The sequence below is a fragment of the Chiloscyllium punctatum genome, chromosome 7 (genome assembly GCF_047496795.1).
Source record: "Chiloscyllium punctatum isolate Juve2018m chromosome 7, sChiPun1.3, whole genome shotgun sequence".
NCBI classification, from domain to species: Eukaryota; Metazoa; Chordata; class Chondrichthyes; order Orectolobiformes; family Hemiscylliidae; genus Chiloscyllium; species Chiloscyllium punctatum.
Window position 1 is genome coordinate 108,924,816 of NC_092745.1, and position 17,098 is coordinate 108,941,913.

General features: G+C 57.0%; 1 protein-coding gene across 1 annotated transcript in view; it reads left to right on the plus strand.

Moving 5' to 3' along the window:
* The window catches only part of LOC140480029 (AP-1 complex subunit mu-1-like), a 72,963-nt gene that overhangs the window by 28,042 nt on the left and 27,823 nt on the right, over positions 1-17,098 (plus strand). The window contains exon 4 of the mRNA XM_072574563.1: positions 2,395-2,525. Within this exon, the coding sequence (XP_072430664.1) occupies positions 2,395-2,525 (131 nt within the window). The remainder of the gene's footprint in view (positions 1-2,394; positions 2,526-17,098) is intronic.

The window sequence follows — 17,098 nt, forward strand, 5'->3', positions numbered from 1 at the left end:
AGGAAGGGAAGGGAGGAGTCAGAGGTAGACAAGGTGAAAGTAAGGGCGGGGTGGAAATTGGAAGTGAAATCAATGCACCTTTCCACTTCTGGACAAGAGAGTAGTGATGATGTGATTGATATATCAGAGAAAGAGTTGTGGTTGGGCGCAGGAAAAGGATTGGAACAAGGAATGTTCCACATTCCCCACAAAGAGGCATGACTGGGGCCCATGCTGGTATCCATGGCCATCCCTCTGACCTGAAGAAAAAGAGAGGAGGTAAAAGAGAAGTTGTTGATGGTTAGGATGAGTTTGGCCAATGGAGGAAGGGGGTGGTGTATGGGGACAGATCAGGCCTTTGCTCCAGGAAGATGTGGAGAGCCCTGAGACCATCCACATGGGGGATGGATGTGTAAAGGGATTGTGCATCTGTGGAAAAGAGCTGGTAGCTGGTGCCTGGAAATTTAGAAACTGGTGTAAAGTGGATGTGCATCAGCAGGGACTGGATCAGGAGGAAAAGACTGAGTCAAGGAAGGAAGAGATGAGGAGCAAGCTGAAACAATGGGTCTGTCTGGGCCGTCCTGTTTGTGGATTTTTGGAAGGAGGTAGAAGTAAGCTGTGATGGGCTGTGGGACTATCAGCTTGGAGGCAGTGGGGGAGAGATCACCGGATGAAATTAGGTCAGTGACAACACAGTGGCCTGATGTGTCATGGTGGGGTCATGGTCCAGGGGAGATAGGAGGAGGTATCTGAGAGCTGGTGCTCAGCCTCTGCAATGTAAAGGTCAGTACGCCAGACTACAACAGCACCACCCTTATCGACAGGCTTAATAACAAAGTCAGAGTTGCATCTGAGCACACAGAATGCAGTCAGTTCAGAGGGAGATAGGTGGATTGGGTGAAGGGGTGGCAGAGAAATTGAGGCGACCAATGTTACTTTGACAGTTCCCAATGAACAGATCAAGTGCAGGTAAAAGGCCAGAGGCAGGGGTCCAGGTGGAGGGAGAGTGTTGGAACTGGGCAAAGGGGTCTATGGGACAGGGAAAGGATGACAAGGAGAGTTTGACGTCATGCCCAAAGTTCATTAAGGTGGGGATGCAGAAGGATAAAGCTGAGACCCTTGCTGAATACAGACCGTTCAGCATCGGAGAACGGAAGGATAGGAGGAATGGTGAATACCTGACAGGAGTTGGGGTTGGGAGAAGGGATACAGTCAGGAGGAAGGGAAGTGGAGGAAGACTCCAGAGGGTGATGTGTACCTCTGAGTTGTTGCAAATTGTGGCCCTTGATGCCTGAAAGGAAAAGGAAAAGTTTCTACTTAGCGTGGCGAATGAACTAGAGGATGAAGTGGAACTGCGGACTGGTGCAGCCCTGAGTCAGTGTGATGCTGTTGGAGAGAGAGGTCAAGAGTGTGTGTGTGTAAGTGACACTGCATGGCACTGAGTGTGGATCTCAGGATGTGGTGAGAGCAACTGTCTGTGGAATGCCTAACATCACAGAGATACTTGTGATCCTGGGTGGATTCAAAGCACAATGGATGAAACTTCATTTGGAATCCACTTGAGGTGAGTCTGAGCCAGAGGTAGTCACTGAAGTTAAAAATGACACAACACCAGGTTATAGTCCAGCAGGTTTAATTGGAAGCACCAGCTTTCAGAGCACAGTTCTTTCATCAGGTTTAGTCACTGAAGAGTGTGATGTGGCTATGGAAATAAGGTTTAGCAAATACCTGGTCAAACATCAGGAGTGACAGTGAAGTTAATGTCAGCGGACAGGAAATAAAACTGGAGCGGAATTCCTGTCAGAGGGAGGAACAGAACTTCTTCAAGGCGGACATGCCCAAGAGATGTGGCAGTGAGTTAAATATTAAGAACCAAAAGAACTGTGGATGCTGTAAATCTGAAACAAAACAGTAGTTGCTGAAAAAGCTCTGCAGGTCTGGCTAAAGAGGCATTAGAGTTAACGTTTCAGGTCCTCAGAAACAGGTTGGCTGAACAGTGTAGAATGGATTTCTGGAGCACTGGGGAGGGATATAAAACAGGCAACTAATTCACTGCTGCATATTGTGTGCCCTCTCCAATGCTGAATTCCCATCATGGAAAGTGGATAATCATCAGTGCGTGCTGACCAGTGTAATGCATTCATCAACTGCCGACACCATGTGGCTTCCCCATATGTCCTTTTGTCCCCCAGTGTGTGCAGCCAAGCACCTCTGAGCCTCTGTTTACCCCAATCCCTCTATTTGACGCTCCAAACTAAACCCACCTTCTTTCCCATTTCGTGTTTGTCTGTTTCCGCTCCCCCCACTCTATGAAAATAATGATTGCCTCCTGACTAACCACTTATCTCTTCAGTCATTGTTCTTTTGACACCATTTGATAATCATTCTGAAGGTTCTAACTTGTGTCACCCTCAGGTTTTCACAGAATATTTTAAAGAGGTGGAGGAAGAAAGTATCCGCGATAACTTTGTTATTGTCTATGAACTTTTGGATGAGTTGATGGATTTTGGATTCCCACAAACGACTGATAGTAAGATTCTCCAAGAGTAAGTGCAGACAGAGTGATTTATTTTAAATCTACTTCCCCAAACTGATGAACTTGGCCATGTATAATTTGCTCCTTTCTTATCTTGTGTTTTTTTTCTTAGAGCTAATATCTTTGCCCATTTCCTCTTACAGTGTTTGGACTAATTTAACTGTGGCACCACCTCACAAGCTTTGTTTTGTGAATTTTATAAGTGATTCTCTATGACTAACAGTAGATTTCAGAAGCCAGCAGCACCTGAACAGTAGGGTGGACTCTTGTGAGCTCTTGCTGGTGAAGGCAGTAAGTGCAGGCATGTGTTGTTGTTGCAATGCTGCCTCACTTACATGAAGCGTTCTGAGCTGTAGTATCCTTCCAGTGTTTGCAGGCAGATCCTTCATTACCTTCCTCAGAATATTACATAGATTTAGTCATGGACATGCTTTAAAAATAGCACATTATGCCAGAATAACTTTCATTTCAAGTTAATAAATTAAAGAAAGGTTAGCTGTCTGATGCTGGACAAGCAGCAGAGGTCACTAGCAGTCTCTTTCCTGTCCATACACTTAATTTTTAATTATATAGTCAAGCATCTTGACCAAAGAAAGGGAAATAAATGCCATGTGTTCACTTGTAGAAAAGGAAATCCAGCACCTTATTGCATTGGGTTAGCAATGTAAAGTTTGTGGGTGTTAGTGATGATTTACCAAGCCGAAGAAACATGCTCAACCATTCACTAACACCTGATTTCAATATGTTGTATGTGTGCAAACATTATAATTCAACTGCCTTTTACCACTTGCTGTGTTCCATCTACCCATGTTTACATCTAGATTCCAACAGCTGCTTTATTACTGTCCAGGGGCAATAATAATTGAGGCTGAACATTCCCAACTGAATTGTATCTGTAAGTGTTCAGAAAACAGAGTAACATTGTAGTGATTAATGCTCTATTATTCAATACTTACATGTCAGAGATTGATGAAGGCAATGCTATCATTCATTAGTACAGTCCCAATTCATGGGGTTTCAAGAAGCTAGATAACTAGAAAGTTTCAGAAAAGGAACGATTACTTTTTTGGTATTATTCTAACCTCGCTTCAGATGCACGAGTGGTTTTCGCTGGGTCCTCTACACAGACCTCTGACTTTGTATAAGGTCTGATGAGGGGATAGTTCCAATAATACAGATCACTGTAACAATTCCTCTAATGGTACTGTGGCTTTAAGTTGCAAACTGCAATTTCTCAAGAAAGAAATGCACTTACACAGAATCTTTCCGTGACCTCGGGATATCTCATCACAATTTACTGCCAATTAAGTATTTTTGAAGTTGGAATATAAGCAACGTGGCAGCTAATTTGGTCACAGCAAGCTTCAACAAAGAGTAACATCATAGTGACCAAATAAAACCTGCTTTATTTTGATTCGGTGCTTGGCAACAAACCATACCAGGTGTCCAATCTCGCTGTGGGAGAGCATATTGGTGATATTGATCGCAACTTCCTGACCTTTGCTTTACTCATTGGAGAGGGATAGGAACAGACAGTATGGGAAAGTATTTAATTGGAGAGGGAAAATCACAATGCGATTAGACAGGAGCAGAGGCGCCTAATTTCGGAACAGATGTTCTCAGGGTAATGCACGACAGAGATGTGGAGGTTGTTCAGAAGGCGCTTGCTGATAATGCTGGACAGGTTTGTCCCACTGAGGCAAGGAAGGGATGGTAGGTTGAAAGATCTGTGGGTGACAAGAATGTGGAACATCTAGTCAAGAGGAAGAAGGAAGCTTACTTATGGTTGAGGAGGCGAGGATCAGACAAGGCTTTAGGGGGTTAAAAGGTAGCCAGGAAGGAACTTAAGAATGGACTTATGACAGCGAGAAGGGGTCATGAAAAAGCTTTAGTGGGTAGGGTTAAGGAAAATCCTAAGGGAATCTCCACGTTTGTGAGGAACAACACAATGGCTAGAGTGAGGGTAGGGCCAATCAGGGATAGTGGAGGGAACCTGTGCCTGGAGTTGGAAGAGGGTAGGGGAGGTCTTTAATGAACAGTTTGCTTCAGTATTCACTAGTGAGAGGGAACTTGTCATTTGTGAGGACAGTGTGAAACAGGCTGATATGCTCAAACAGGTTGATGTTAAGAAGGAGGATGTGCTGACAATTTTGAAAAACATAAGGATAGATAAGTCCCCTTGGCCAGACAGGATATACCCAACATTACTACAGGAAGCGAGGAAAGAGATTGCTGCGCCTTTGGTGATGATCTTTGCATCCTCACTATCTACTGGAGTAGTACCAGATGATTGGAGGGCAGCAAATGTTATTCTCTTGTTCAAGAAAAGGAATGATATAATCCTGGGAACTATAGACCAATTAGTCTTACATCAGTGGTGGGCAAATTATTGGAGAGGACTTTGAGAGACAGGATTTATGACCACTTAGAAAATCATAGCTTGATTAGAGATTGTCAGCATGGCTTTGTGAGGGACATGCTGAATTCTTTTTGTTTGTGACAAAGCTAATTAATGAAAGTAGAGCAGTGGATGTGGTGTACATGGACTTTAACAAGACATTTGAAAAGGTTCCTCACAGTAGGCTTATTCAAAAAGTAAGGACACATGGGATACAGGGAAATTTGGCTGTCTGGATACAGAATTGGCTGGCGCATAGAAGAGGGTGGTGGTGGACAGAAAGTATTCAGCCTGGAGCTCAGTGACCAGTGATGTTCCACAGGGATCTGTTCTGGGACCTCTGCTCTTTGTGATTTTTATAAATGACTTGGATGAGGAAGTGGTAGGGTGGGTGAGTAAGTTTGCTGATGACACAAAGGTTGGTGGGGTTGTGGATAGTGTGGTGAGCTGTTGTAGGTTGCAATGGGATAGCGACAGGATGTAGAGCTGGGCTGAAAAGTAGTAGATGAAGTTCGATCTGGAAAAGTGTGAAGTGATTCATTTTGGAAGGTTGAATCTGAATGCAGATTACAGGGTTAAAGACAGAATTCTTGGTAGTGTGGAGGAGCAGAGGGATCTTGGTGTCCATGTCCATAGATCCCTCAAAGTTGCCACACGAGTTGATAGAGTTGTCAAGAAGACAAATGGTGTGTTGGTTTTCATCAGCAAGGGGATTGAGTTTAAGAGTCGCGAGGTTATGCTGCAGCTCTAGACAGCTCTGGTTAGATCACACTTAGAATATTGTGTTCAGTTTGGGTCACCTCATTATAGCAAGGATATAGAGGAGATTTACCAGGATGCTGCCTGGGCTGGAGAGCATGTCTTATGAAAAAAGGTTGAGGGAGCTAGGGTTTTTCTCACTGGAGTGAAGAAGGATGAGCGGTTACTTGATAGAGGTGTACAAGCTGATGAGAGGCATAGATAGAGTGGATAACCAGAGACTTTTTTTCCCAGAGCAGGAATGGCTATCAGAGGAGACAAAATTTTAAGGTGATTGGAGGAAGGTTGAGGGAGATGTCAGAGGCAGGTTCTTTACATTGAGTGGTAGATGTGTGGAATGCTTTGCCAGCAGTGGTATTAGCGTCAGATACATTAGGGACATTTAAGCAACTCTTGGATGGGTGCATGGAAGATAGTACAATGAAAGGCATGAAAATCAGTTTGATCTTAGAGTAGGATAAAAGGTCGGCACAACATAGAGGACTGAAGAGCCTGGACTGTGCTGTACTGTTCTAAGTTTGGATGATGCTGGTTGAGGGATACATATTGGCAAAGACAACAGGATGACAGCAGATTGTGTCCTGAATGTTTTTCCCACGATAGGTATGGCTTTAGTTTTTTCACTCATTCAATATTCAATGCTGCTGACAGAGCTCATTCTTCACAGCCTAGATTTTCGTGCTCAGCTCTCTGGGCTGGGGATGAACTCTCAATCTTTTGATTCAAAGATTAGAGGGATGCTAACTGAACTGATAATGTCATAATGATTATGATCACTGTTGGATCAATATAACTGACAGTAATAAAGAATGGTTATCCTGACAAATCATTGGATCTTTGCAGAGTGAGATGATATTTCAACAAGTCATCATATAACAATTCTTTTTGTTTCAATTTCATGGACTTGAAAGGAAATGAAAAGAAACAAGGCATAAATCAATACTATGGTTCCTGAGCAATTTTGTTCACTGCTAACAGTTTTGTCAGTCCATATACCCCCAATGAATAAAATAGAATAGAATATCCTTTATTGTCATGTGTAGTCCATTGTAGGAGTACAGTGAAAGGCTTTTACAATGTCTGCATTCCTATGGCGCCATCTGAGGTACAAGAACCTAGGTTTGATCTCAGATACAGCAGAAGAATAAAAAGTAGTTACGTTACTGTACAGAGTTTAAAAATAAGTTAGAAGGAAGATATCACCGACATTACAGTAAGGTAAATAATTTCAATTAAACATTACATTGTAGCAGTTCAGTACAGGCCTGTCCGCTCTCACCAAACCTGAACCTAACCATCCCTGCTCCACTCCAAGCCTCCAGTCTGCTCCATACCGGCACTCCGCTGCTCCAAGATAGGTTCCATGACTGCCTTCCCTGCACCGGGCTGGGTAAGCACCCATTTGCTGCCCTCATTGCTCCAGGGCTGCTTACCCACTTTGTGCCATGGCTTGCAACCTGCGGACTGCCCGTGTGTGCTGTTCCAGGGCTCACTGCCCGTGTGCTGTTCCAGGGCTCACTGCCCGTGTGCTGTTCCAGGGGTCACTGCACACAAGCTGTTCCAGGGGTCACTGCCCGTGTGCTGTTCCAGGGCTCACTGCCCGTGTGCTGTTCCAGGGCTCACTGCCCGTGTGCTGTTCCAGGGCTCACTGCCCGTGTGCTGTTCCAGGGTTCACTGCCCGTGTGCTGTTCCAGGGTTCACTGCCCGTGTGCTGTTCCAGGGTTCACTGCCCGTGTGCTGTTCCAGGGCTCACTGCCCGTGTGCTGTTCCAGGGCTCACACCCCGTGTGCTGTTCCAGGGCTCACACCCCGTGTGCTGTTCCAGGGCTCACACCCCGTGTGCTGTTCCAGGGCTCACACCCCGTGTGCTGTTCCAGGGCTCACACCCCGTGTGCTGTTCCAGGGCTCACACCCCGTGTGCTGTTCCAGGGCTCACACCCCGTGTGCTGTTCCAGGCTCACTGCCCGTGTGCTGTTCCAGGGCTCACTGCCCGTGTGCTGTTCCAGGGCTCACTGCCCGTGTGCTGTTCCAGGGCTCACTGCCCGTGTGCTGTTCCAGGGCTCACTGCCCGTGTGCTGTTCCAGGGCTCACTGCCCGTGTGCTGTTCCAGGGCTCACTGCCCGTGTGCTGTTCCAGGGCTCACTGCCCGTGTGCTGTTCCAGGGCTCACTGCCCGTGTGCTGTTCCAGGGCTCACACCCCGTATGCTGTTCCAGGGCTTACTGCCCATGTACAGTTCTAGAGCACACACCGCGTGTGCTGTTCCAGGGCTCACGGCCCCTGTGCTGTTCCAGGGCTCACGGCCCCTGTGCTGTTCCAGGGCTCACTGCCCACGCGCTGTTCCAGGGCTCATTGCCCACACGCTGTTCCAGGGTTCACTGCCCACACGCTGTTCCAGGGTTCACTGCCCACACGCTGTTCCAGGGCTCACTGCTCACACGCTGTTCCAGGGCTCACTGCCCACACGCTGTTCCAGGGCTCACACCCCGTGTGCTGTTCCAGGGCTCACACCCCGTGCGCTGTTCCAGGGCTCACGGCCCCTGTGCTGTTCCAGGGTTCACTGCCCACGCGCTGTTCCAGGGCTCATTGCTCACACGCTGTTCCAGGGTTCACTGCCCACACGCTGTTCCAGGGCTCACACCCCGTGTGCTGTTCCAGGGCTCACACCCCGTGTGCTGTTCCAGGGCTCACGGCCCCTGTGCTGTTCCAGGGCTCACGGCCCCTGTGCTGTTCCAGGGCTCACTGCCCACATGCTGTTCCAGGGTTCACTGCCCACACGCTGTTCCAGGGTTCACTGCTCACGCTGTTCCAGGGTTCACTGCCCACATGCTGTTCCAGGGCTCACTGCCCGTGTACAGTTCTAGAGCACACACCGCGTGTGCTGTTCCAGGGCTCACTCCCCGTGCGCTGTTCCAGGGCTCACTCCCCGTGCGCTGTTCCAGGGCTCACTCCCCGTGCGCTGTTCCAGGGCTCACTCCCCGTGCGCTGTTCCAGGGCTCACTCCCCGTGCGCTGTTCCAGGGCTCACTCCCCGTGCGCTGTTCCAGGGCTCACTCCCCGTGCGCTGTTCCAGGGCTCACTCCCCGTGCGCTGTTCCAGGGCTCACTCCCCGTGCGCTGTTCCAGGGCTCACTCCCCGTGCGCTGTTCCAGGGCTCACTCCCCGTGCGCTGTTCCAGGGTTCACTCCCCGTGCGCTGTTCCAGGGTTCACTCCCCGTGCGCTGTTCCAGGGTTCACTCCCCGTGCGCTGTTCCAGGGCTCACGCCCCGTGCGCTGTTCCAGGGTTCACTCCCCGTGCGCTGTTCCAGGGCTCACTCCCCGTGCGCTGTTCCAGGGCTCACTCCCCGTGCGCTGTTCCAGGGCTCACTCCCCGTGCGCTGTTCCAGGGCTCACTCCCCGTGCGCTGTTCCAGGGCTCACGGCCCCTGTGCTGTTCCAGGGTTCACTGCCCACACGCTGTTCCAGGGCTCATTGCCCACACGCTGTTCCAGGGCTCATTGCCCACACGCTGTTCCAGGGCTCATTGCCCACACGCTGTTCCAGGGCTCATTGCCCACACGCTGTTCCAGGGCTCACTGCCCACACGCTGTTCCAGGGCTCACTGCCCGTGTGCTGTTCCAGGGCTCACTGCCCGTGTGCTGTTCCAGGGCTCACTGCCCGTGTGCTGTTCCAGGGCTCACTCCCCGTGCGCTGTTCCAGGGCTCACTCCCCGTGCGCTGTTCCAGGGCTCACTCCCCGTGCGCTGTTCCAGGGCTCACTCCCCGTGCGCTGTTCCAGGGCTCACTCCCCGTGCGCTGTTCCAGGGCTCACTCCCCGTGCGCTGTTCCAGGGCTCACTCCCCGTGCGCTGTTCCAGGGCTCACTCCCCGTGCGCTGTTCCAGGGCTCACTCCCCGTGCGCTGTTCCAGGGCTCACTCCCCGTGCGCTGTTCCAGGGCTCACTCCCCGTGCGCTGTTCCAGGGCTCACTCCCCGTGCGCTGTTCCAGGGCTCACTCCCCGTGCGCTGTTCCAGGGCTCACTCCCCGTGCGCTGTTCCAGGGTTCACTCCCCGTGCGCTGTTCCAGGGTTCTCTCCCCGTGCGCTGTTCCAGGGCTCACTCCCCGTGCGCTGTTCCAGGGCTCACTCCCCGTGCGCTGTTCCAGGGCTCACGGCCCCTGTGCTGTTCCAGGGCTCATTGCCCACACGCTGTTCCAGGGCTCATTGCCCACACGCTGTTCCGGGGCTCATTGCCCACACGCTGTTCCAGGGCTCACTGCCCACACGCTGTTCCAGGGCTCACTGCCCGTGTGCTGTTCCAGGGCTCACACCCCGGGTGCTGTTCCAGGGCTCACACCCCGGGTGCTGTTCCAGGGCTCACACCGCGGGTGCTGTTCCAGGGCTCACACCCCGTGTGCTGTTCCAGGGCTCACACCCCGTGTGCTGTTCCAGGGCTCACACCCCGTGTGCTGTTCCAGGGCTCACACCCCGTGTGCTGTTCCAGGGCTCACACCCCGTGTGCTGTTCCAGGGCTCACACCCCGTGTGCTGTTTCAGGGCTCACTCCCCGTGTGCTGTTTCAGGGCTCACTCCCCGTGTGCTGTTCCAGGGCTCACTCCCCGTGTGCTGTTCCAGGGCTCACAGCCCGTTTGCAGTTCCAGGGTTCACTGCCCGTGCGCTGTTCCATGGCTCACTCCCCGTGCGCTGTTCGAGTCTCACGCCCCCTGTGCTGTTCCAGGGCTCACTCCCCGTGCGCTGTTCCAGGGCTCACTGCCCGTGCGCTGTTCCAGGGCTCACTGCCCGTGCGCTGTTCCAGGGCTCACTGCCCGTGCGCTGTTCCAGGGCTCACTGCCCGTGCGCTGTTCCAGGGCTCACAGCCCGTGCGCTGTTCCAGGGCTCACAACCCGTGCGCTGTTCCAGGGCTCACGCCCCTGTGTGCTGTTCCAGGGCTCACGCCCCTGTGTGCTGTTCCAGGGCTCACGCCCCGTGTGCTATTCCAGGGCTCACGCCCCCATGTGCTGTTCCAGGGCTCACGCCCCGTGTGCTGTTCCATGGCTCACTCCCCGTGCGCTGTTCCATGGCTCACTCCCCGTGCGCTGTTCGAGTCTCACGCCCCCTGTGCTGTTCCAGGGCTCACTCCCCGTGCGCTGTTCCAGGGCTCACTCCCCGTGCGCTGTTCCATGGCTCACTCCCCGTGCGCTGTTCGAGTCTCACGCCCCCTGTGCTGTTCCAGGGCTCACTCCCCGTGCGCTGTTCCAGGGCTCACTCCCCGTGCGCTGTTCCAGGGCTCACTCCCCGTGCGCTGTTCCAGGGCTCACTCCCCATGCGCTGTTCCAGGGCTCACTCCCCGTGCGCTGTTCCAGGGCTCACTCCCCGTGGGCTGTTCCAGGGCTCACTCCCCGTGCGCTGTTCCAGGGCTCACTCCCCGTGCGCTGTTCCAGGGCTCACTCCCCGTGCGCTGTTCCAGGGCTCACTCCCCGTGCGCTGTTCCAGGGCTCACTGCCCGTGCGCTGTTCCAGGGCTCACTGCCCGTGCGCTGTTCCAGGGCTCACTGCCCGTGCGCTGTTCCAGGGCTCACTGCCCGTGCGCTGTTCCAGGGCTCACTGCCCGTGCGCTGTTCCAGGGCTCACTGCCCGTGCGCTGTTCCAGGGCTCACGCCCCGTGCGCTGTTCCAGGGCTCACGCCCCGTGCGCTGTTCCAGGGCTCACGCCCCGCGTGCTGTTCCAGGGCTCACAGCCCGTTTGCTGTTCCAGGGCTCACGACCCCATGTGCTGTTCCAGGGCTCACGCCCCGTGTGCTGTTCCAGGGCTCACTCCCCGTGTGCTGTTCCAGGGCTCACTCCCCGTGTGCTGTTCCAGGGCTCACTCCCCGTGCGCTGTTCCAGGGCTCACTCCCCGTGCGCTGTTCCAGGGCTCACTCCCCGTGCGCTGTTCCAGGGCTCACTGCCCGTGCGCTGTTCCAGGGCTCACTGCCCGTGCGCTGTTCCAGGGCTCACTGCCCGTGCGCTGTTCCAGGGCTCACTCCCCGTGCGCTGTTCCAGGGCTCACTGCCCGTGCGCTGTTCCAGGGCTCACTGCCCGTGCGCTGTTCCAGGGCTCACTGCCCGTGCGCTGTTCCAGGGCTCACGCCCCGTGTGCTGTTCCAGGGCTCACGCCCCGTGTGCTGTTCCAGGGCTCACTGCCCGTGCGCTGTTCCAGGGCTCACTGCCCGTGCGCTGTTCCAGGGCTCACTGCCCGTGCGCTGTTCCAGGGCTCACTCCCCGTGCGCTGTTCCAGGGCTCACTCCCCGTGCGCTGTTCCAGGGCTCACTCCCCGTGCGCTGTTCCAGGGCTCACTCCCCGTGCGCTGTTCCAGGGCTCACTCCCCGTGCGCTGTTCCAGGGCTCACTCCCCGTGCGCTGTTCCAGGGCTCACTCCCCGTGCGCTGTTCCAGGGTTCACTCCCCGTGCGCTGTTCCAGGGTTCTCTCCCCGTGCGCTGTTCCAGGGCTCACTCCCCGTGCGCTGTTCCAGGGCTCACTCCCCGTGCGCTGTTCCAGGGCTCACGGCCCCTGTGCTGTTCCAGGGCTCATTGCCCACACGCTGTTCCAGGGCTCATTGCCCACACGCTGTTCCGGGGCTCATTGCCCACACGCTGTTCCAGGGCTCACTGCCCACACGCTGTTCCAGGGCTCACTGCCCGTGTGCTGTTCCAGGGCTCACACCCCGGGTGCTGTTCCAGGGCTCACACCCCGGGTGCTGTTCCAGGGCTCACACCGCGGGTGCTGTTCCAGGGCTCACACCCCGTGTGCTGTTCCAGGGCTCACACCCCGTGTGCTGTTCCAGGGCTCACACCCCGTGTGCTGTTCCAGGGCTCACACCCCGTGTGCTGTTTCAGGGCTCACACCCCGTGTGCTGTTTCAGGGCTCACTCCCCGTGTGCTGTTTCAGGGCTCACTCCCCGTGTGCTGTTCCAGGGCTCACTCCCCGTGTGCTGTTCCAGGGCTCACAGCCCGTTTGCAGTTCCAGGGTTCACTGCCCGTGCGCTGTTCCATGGCTCACTCCCCGTGCGCTGTTCGAGTCTCACGCCCCCTGTGCTGTTCCAGGGCTCACTCCCCGTGCGCTGTTCCAGGGCTCACTCCCCGTGCGCTGTTCCAGGGCTCACTGCCCGTGCGCTGTTCCAGGGCTCACTGCCCGTGCGCTGTTCCAGGGCTCACTGCCCGTGCGCTGTTCCAGGGCTCACTGCCCGTGCGCTGTTCCAGGGCTCACGCCCCGTGTGCTGTTCCAGGGCTCACTGCCCGTGCGCTGTTCCAGGGCTCACTCCCCGTGCGCTGTTCCAGGGCTCACTCCCCGTGCGCTGTTCCAGGGCTCACTCCCCGTGCGCTGTTCCAGGGCTCACTCCCCGTGCGCTGTTCCAGGGCTCACTGCCCGTGCGCTGTTCCAGGGCTCACTGCCCGTGCGCTGTTCCAGGGCTCACTGCCCGTGCGCTGTTCCAGGGCTCACGCCCCGTGTGCTGTTCCAGGGCTCACGCCCCGTGTGCTGTTCCAGGGCTCACTGCCCGTGCGCTGTTCCAGGGCTCACTGCCCGTGCGCTGTTCCAGGGCTCACTGCCCGTGCGCTGTTCCAGGGCTCACTGCCCGTGCGCTGTTCCAGGGCTCACTGCCCGTGCGCTGTTCCAGGGCTCACTGCCCGTGCGCTGTTCCAGGGCTCACGCCCCGTGCGCTGTTCCAGGGCTCACGCCCCGTGTGCTGTTCCAGGGCTCACTGCCCGTGCGCTGTTCCAGGGCTCACTGCCCGTGCGCTGTTCCAGGGCTCACTGCCCGTGCGCTGTTCCAGGGCTCACGCCCCGTGTGCTGTTCCAGGGCTCACGCCCCGTGTGCTGTTCCAGGGCTCACTGCCCGTGCGCTGTTCCAGGGCTCACTGCCCGTGCGCTGTTCCATGGCTCACTCCCCGTGCGCTGTTCGAGTCTCACGCCCCCTGTGCTGTTCCAGGGCTCACTCCCCGTGCGCTGTTCCAGGGCTCACTGCCCGTGCGCTGTTCCAGGGCTCACTGCCCGTGCGCTGTTCCAGGGCTCACTGCCCGTGCGCTGTTCCAGGGCTCACTGCCCGTGCGCTGTTCCAGGGCTCACTGCCCGTGCGCTGTTCCAGGGCTCACTGCCCGTGCGCTGTTCCAGGGCTCACGCCCCGTGTGCTGTTCCAGGGCTCACGCCCCGTGTGCTGTTCCAGGGCTCACTGCCCGTGCGCTGTTCCAGGGCTCACTGCCCGTGCGCTGTTCCATGGCTCACTCCCCGTGCGCTGTTCGAGTCTCACGCCCCCTGTGCTGTTCCAGGGCTCACTCCCCGTGCGCTGTTCCAGGGCTCACTGCCCGTGCGCTGTTCCAGGGCTCACTGCCCGTGCGCTGTTCCATGGCTCACTCCCCGTGCGCTGTTCGAGTCTCACGCCCCCTGTGCTGTTCCAGGGCTCACTCCCCGTGCGCTGTTCCAGGGCTCACTGCCCGTGCGCTGTTCGAGTCTCACGCCCCCTGTGCTGTTCCAGGGCTCACTCCCCGTGCGCTGTTCCAGGGCTCACTGCCCGTGCGCTGTTCCAGGGCTCACTGCCCGTGCGCTGTTCCATGGCTCACTCCCCGTGCGCTGTTCGAGTCTCACGCCCCCTGTGCTGTTCCAGGGCTCACTCCCCGTGCGCTGTTCCAGGGCTCACTGCCCGTGCGCTGTTCCAGGGCTCACTGCCCGTGCGCTGTTCCAGGGCTCACAACCCGTGTGCTATTCCAGGGCTCACGCCCCGTGTGCTGTTCCAGGGCTCACGCCCCTGTGTGCTGTTCCAGGGCTCACGCCCCGTGTGCTATTCCAGGGCTCACGCCCCCATGTGCTATTCCAGGGCTCACGCCCCCATGTGCTGTTCCAGGGCTCACGCCCCCATGTGCTGTTCCAGGGCTCACGCCCCGTGTGCTGTTCCAGGGCTCACAGCCCGTGTGCTGTTCCAGGGCTCACAGCCCGTGTGCTGTTCCAGGGCTCACAGCCCGTGCGCTGTTCCATGGCTCACTCCCCGTGCGCTGTTCCAGGGCTCACTCCCCGTGCGCTGTTCCAGAGCTCACTGCCCGTGTGTGCTATTCCAGGGCTCACGCCCCGTGTGCTGTTCCAGGGCTCACGCCCCCATGTGCTGTTCCAGGGCTCACGCCCCGTGCGCTGTTCCAGGGCTCACGCCCCGTGCGCTGTTCCAGGGCTCACGCCCCGTGTGCTGTTCCAGGGCTCCCGCCCCGTGCGCTGTTCGAGTCTCACGCCCCGTGCGCTGTTCCAGGGCTCACTCCCCGTGCGCTGTTCCAGGGCTCACTCCCCGTGCGCTGTTCCAGGGCTCACTCCCCGTGCGCTGTTCCAGGGCTCACTCCCCGTGCGCTGTTCCAGGGCTCACGCCCCGTGCGCTGTTCCAGGGCTCACGCCCCGTGTGCTGTTCCAGGGCTCACTCCCCGTGTGCTGTTCCAGGGGTCTCACAGCGTGTGCTGTTCCTGGGATCTCACCCCATGGGCTGTTCCAGGGCTCACGCCCCGTGTGCTGTTCCAGGGCTCACGCCCCGTGTGCTGTTCCAGGGCTCACGCCCCGTGTGCTGTTCCAGGGCTCACGCCCCGTGTGCTGTTCCAGGGCTCACGCCCCGTGTGCTGTTCCAGGGCTCACGCCCCGTGCGCTGTTCCAGGGCTCACGCCCCGTGTGCTGTTCCAGGGCTCACGCCCCGTGCGCTGTTCCAGGGCTCACGCCCCGTGCGCTGTTCCAGTCGCACCCCCCGTGCGCTGTTCCGGGGCTCAAGCCCCGTGTGCTGTTCCAGGGCTCACTGCCCTTGTGCTGTTCTAGGGCTCACTCCCCGTGTGCTGTTCCAGGGGTCTCACCGCGTGTGCTGTTCCTGGGATCTCACCCCGTGTGCTGTTCCAGGGCTCACACCCCGTGTGCTGTTCCTGGGGTCTAACCGCGTGTGCTGTTCCTGGGGTCTAACCGCGTGTGCTGTTCCAGGGATCTCACCCCGTGTGCTGTTCCAGGGATCTCACCCCGTGTGCTGTTCCAGGGATCTCACCCCGTGTGCTGTTCCAGGGCTCACACCCTGTGTGCTGTTCCAGGGCTCACACCCAGTGTGTGCTGTTCCAGGGCTCACGCCCCGTGCGCTGTTCCAGGGCTCACGCCCCGTGCGCTGTTCCAGTCGCACCCCCCGTGCGCTGTTCCGGGGCTCAAGCCCCGTGTGCTGTTCCAGGGCTCACTGCCCTTGTGCTGTTCTAGGGCTCACTCCCCGTGTGCTGTTCCAGGGGTCTCACCGCGTGTGCTGTTCCTGGGATCTCACCCCATGTGCTGTTCCAGGGCTCACACCCCGTGTGCTGTTCCTGGGGTCTAACCGCGTGTGCTGTTCCTGGGGTCTAACCGCGTGTGCTGTTCCAGGGATCTCACCCCGTGTGCTGTTCCAGGGATCTCACCCCGTGTGCTGTTCCAGGGATCTCACCCCGTGTGCTGTTCCAGGGATCTCACCCCGTGTGCTGTTCCAGGGATCTCACCCAGTGTGTGCTGTTCCAGGGCTCACGCCCCGTGCGCTGTTCCAGGGCTCACGCCCCGTGCGCTGTTCCAGTCGCACCCCCCGTGCGCTGTTCCGGGGCTCAAGCCCCGTGTGCTGTTCCAGGGCTCACTGCCCTTGTGCTGTTCTAGGGCTCACTCCCCGTGTGCTGTTCCAGGGGTCTCACCGCGTGTGCTGTTCCTGGGATCTCACCCCATGTGCTGTTCCAGGGCTCACACCCCGTGTGCTGTTCCTGGGGTCTAACCGCGTGTGCTGTTCCTGGGGTCTAACCGCGTGTGCTGTTCCAGGGATCTCACCCCGTGTGCTGTTCCAGGGATCTCACCCCGTGTGCTGTTCCAGGGATCTCACCCCGTGTGCTGTTCCAGGGATCTCACCCCGTGTGCTGTTCCAGGGATCTCACCCCGTGTGCTGTTCCAGGGATCTCACCCCGTGTGCTGTTCCAGGGCTCACACCCTGTGTGCTGTTCCAGGGCTCACACCCAGTGTGTGCTGTTCCAGGGCTCACGCCCCGTGTGCTGTTCCAGGGCTCACACCCCGTGTGCTGTTCCAGTCTCACACCCCGTGTGCTGTTCCAGGGCTCACACCCCGTGTGCTGTTCCAGGGCTCACACCCCGTGTGCTGTTCCAGGGCTCACACCCCGTGTGCTGTTCCAGGGCTCACACCCCGTGTGCTGTTCCAGGGCTCACTGCCCACACGCTGTTCCAGGGCTCACTGCCCACACGCTGTTCCAGGGCTCACTGCCCACACGCTGTTCCAGGGCTCACTGCCCACACGCTGTTCCAGGGCTCACTGCCCACACGCTGTTCCAGGGCTCACTGCCTACACGCTGTTCCAGGGCTCACTGCCCACACGCTGTTCCAGGGCTCACTGCCCACACGCTGTTCCAGGGCTCACTGCCCACACGCTGTTCCAGGGCTCACTGCCCACACGCTGTTCCTGGGCTCATT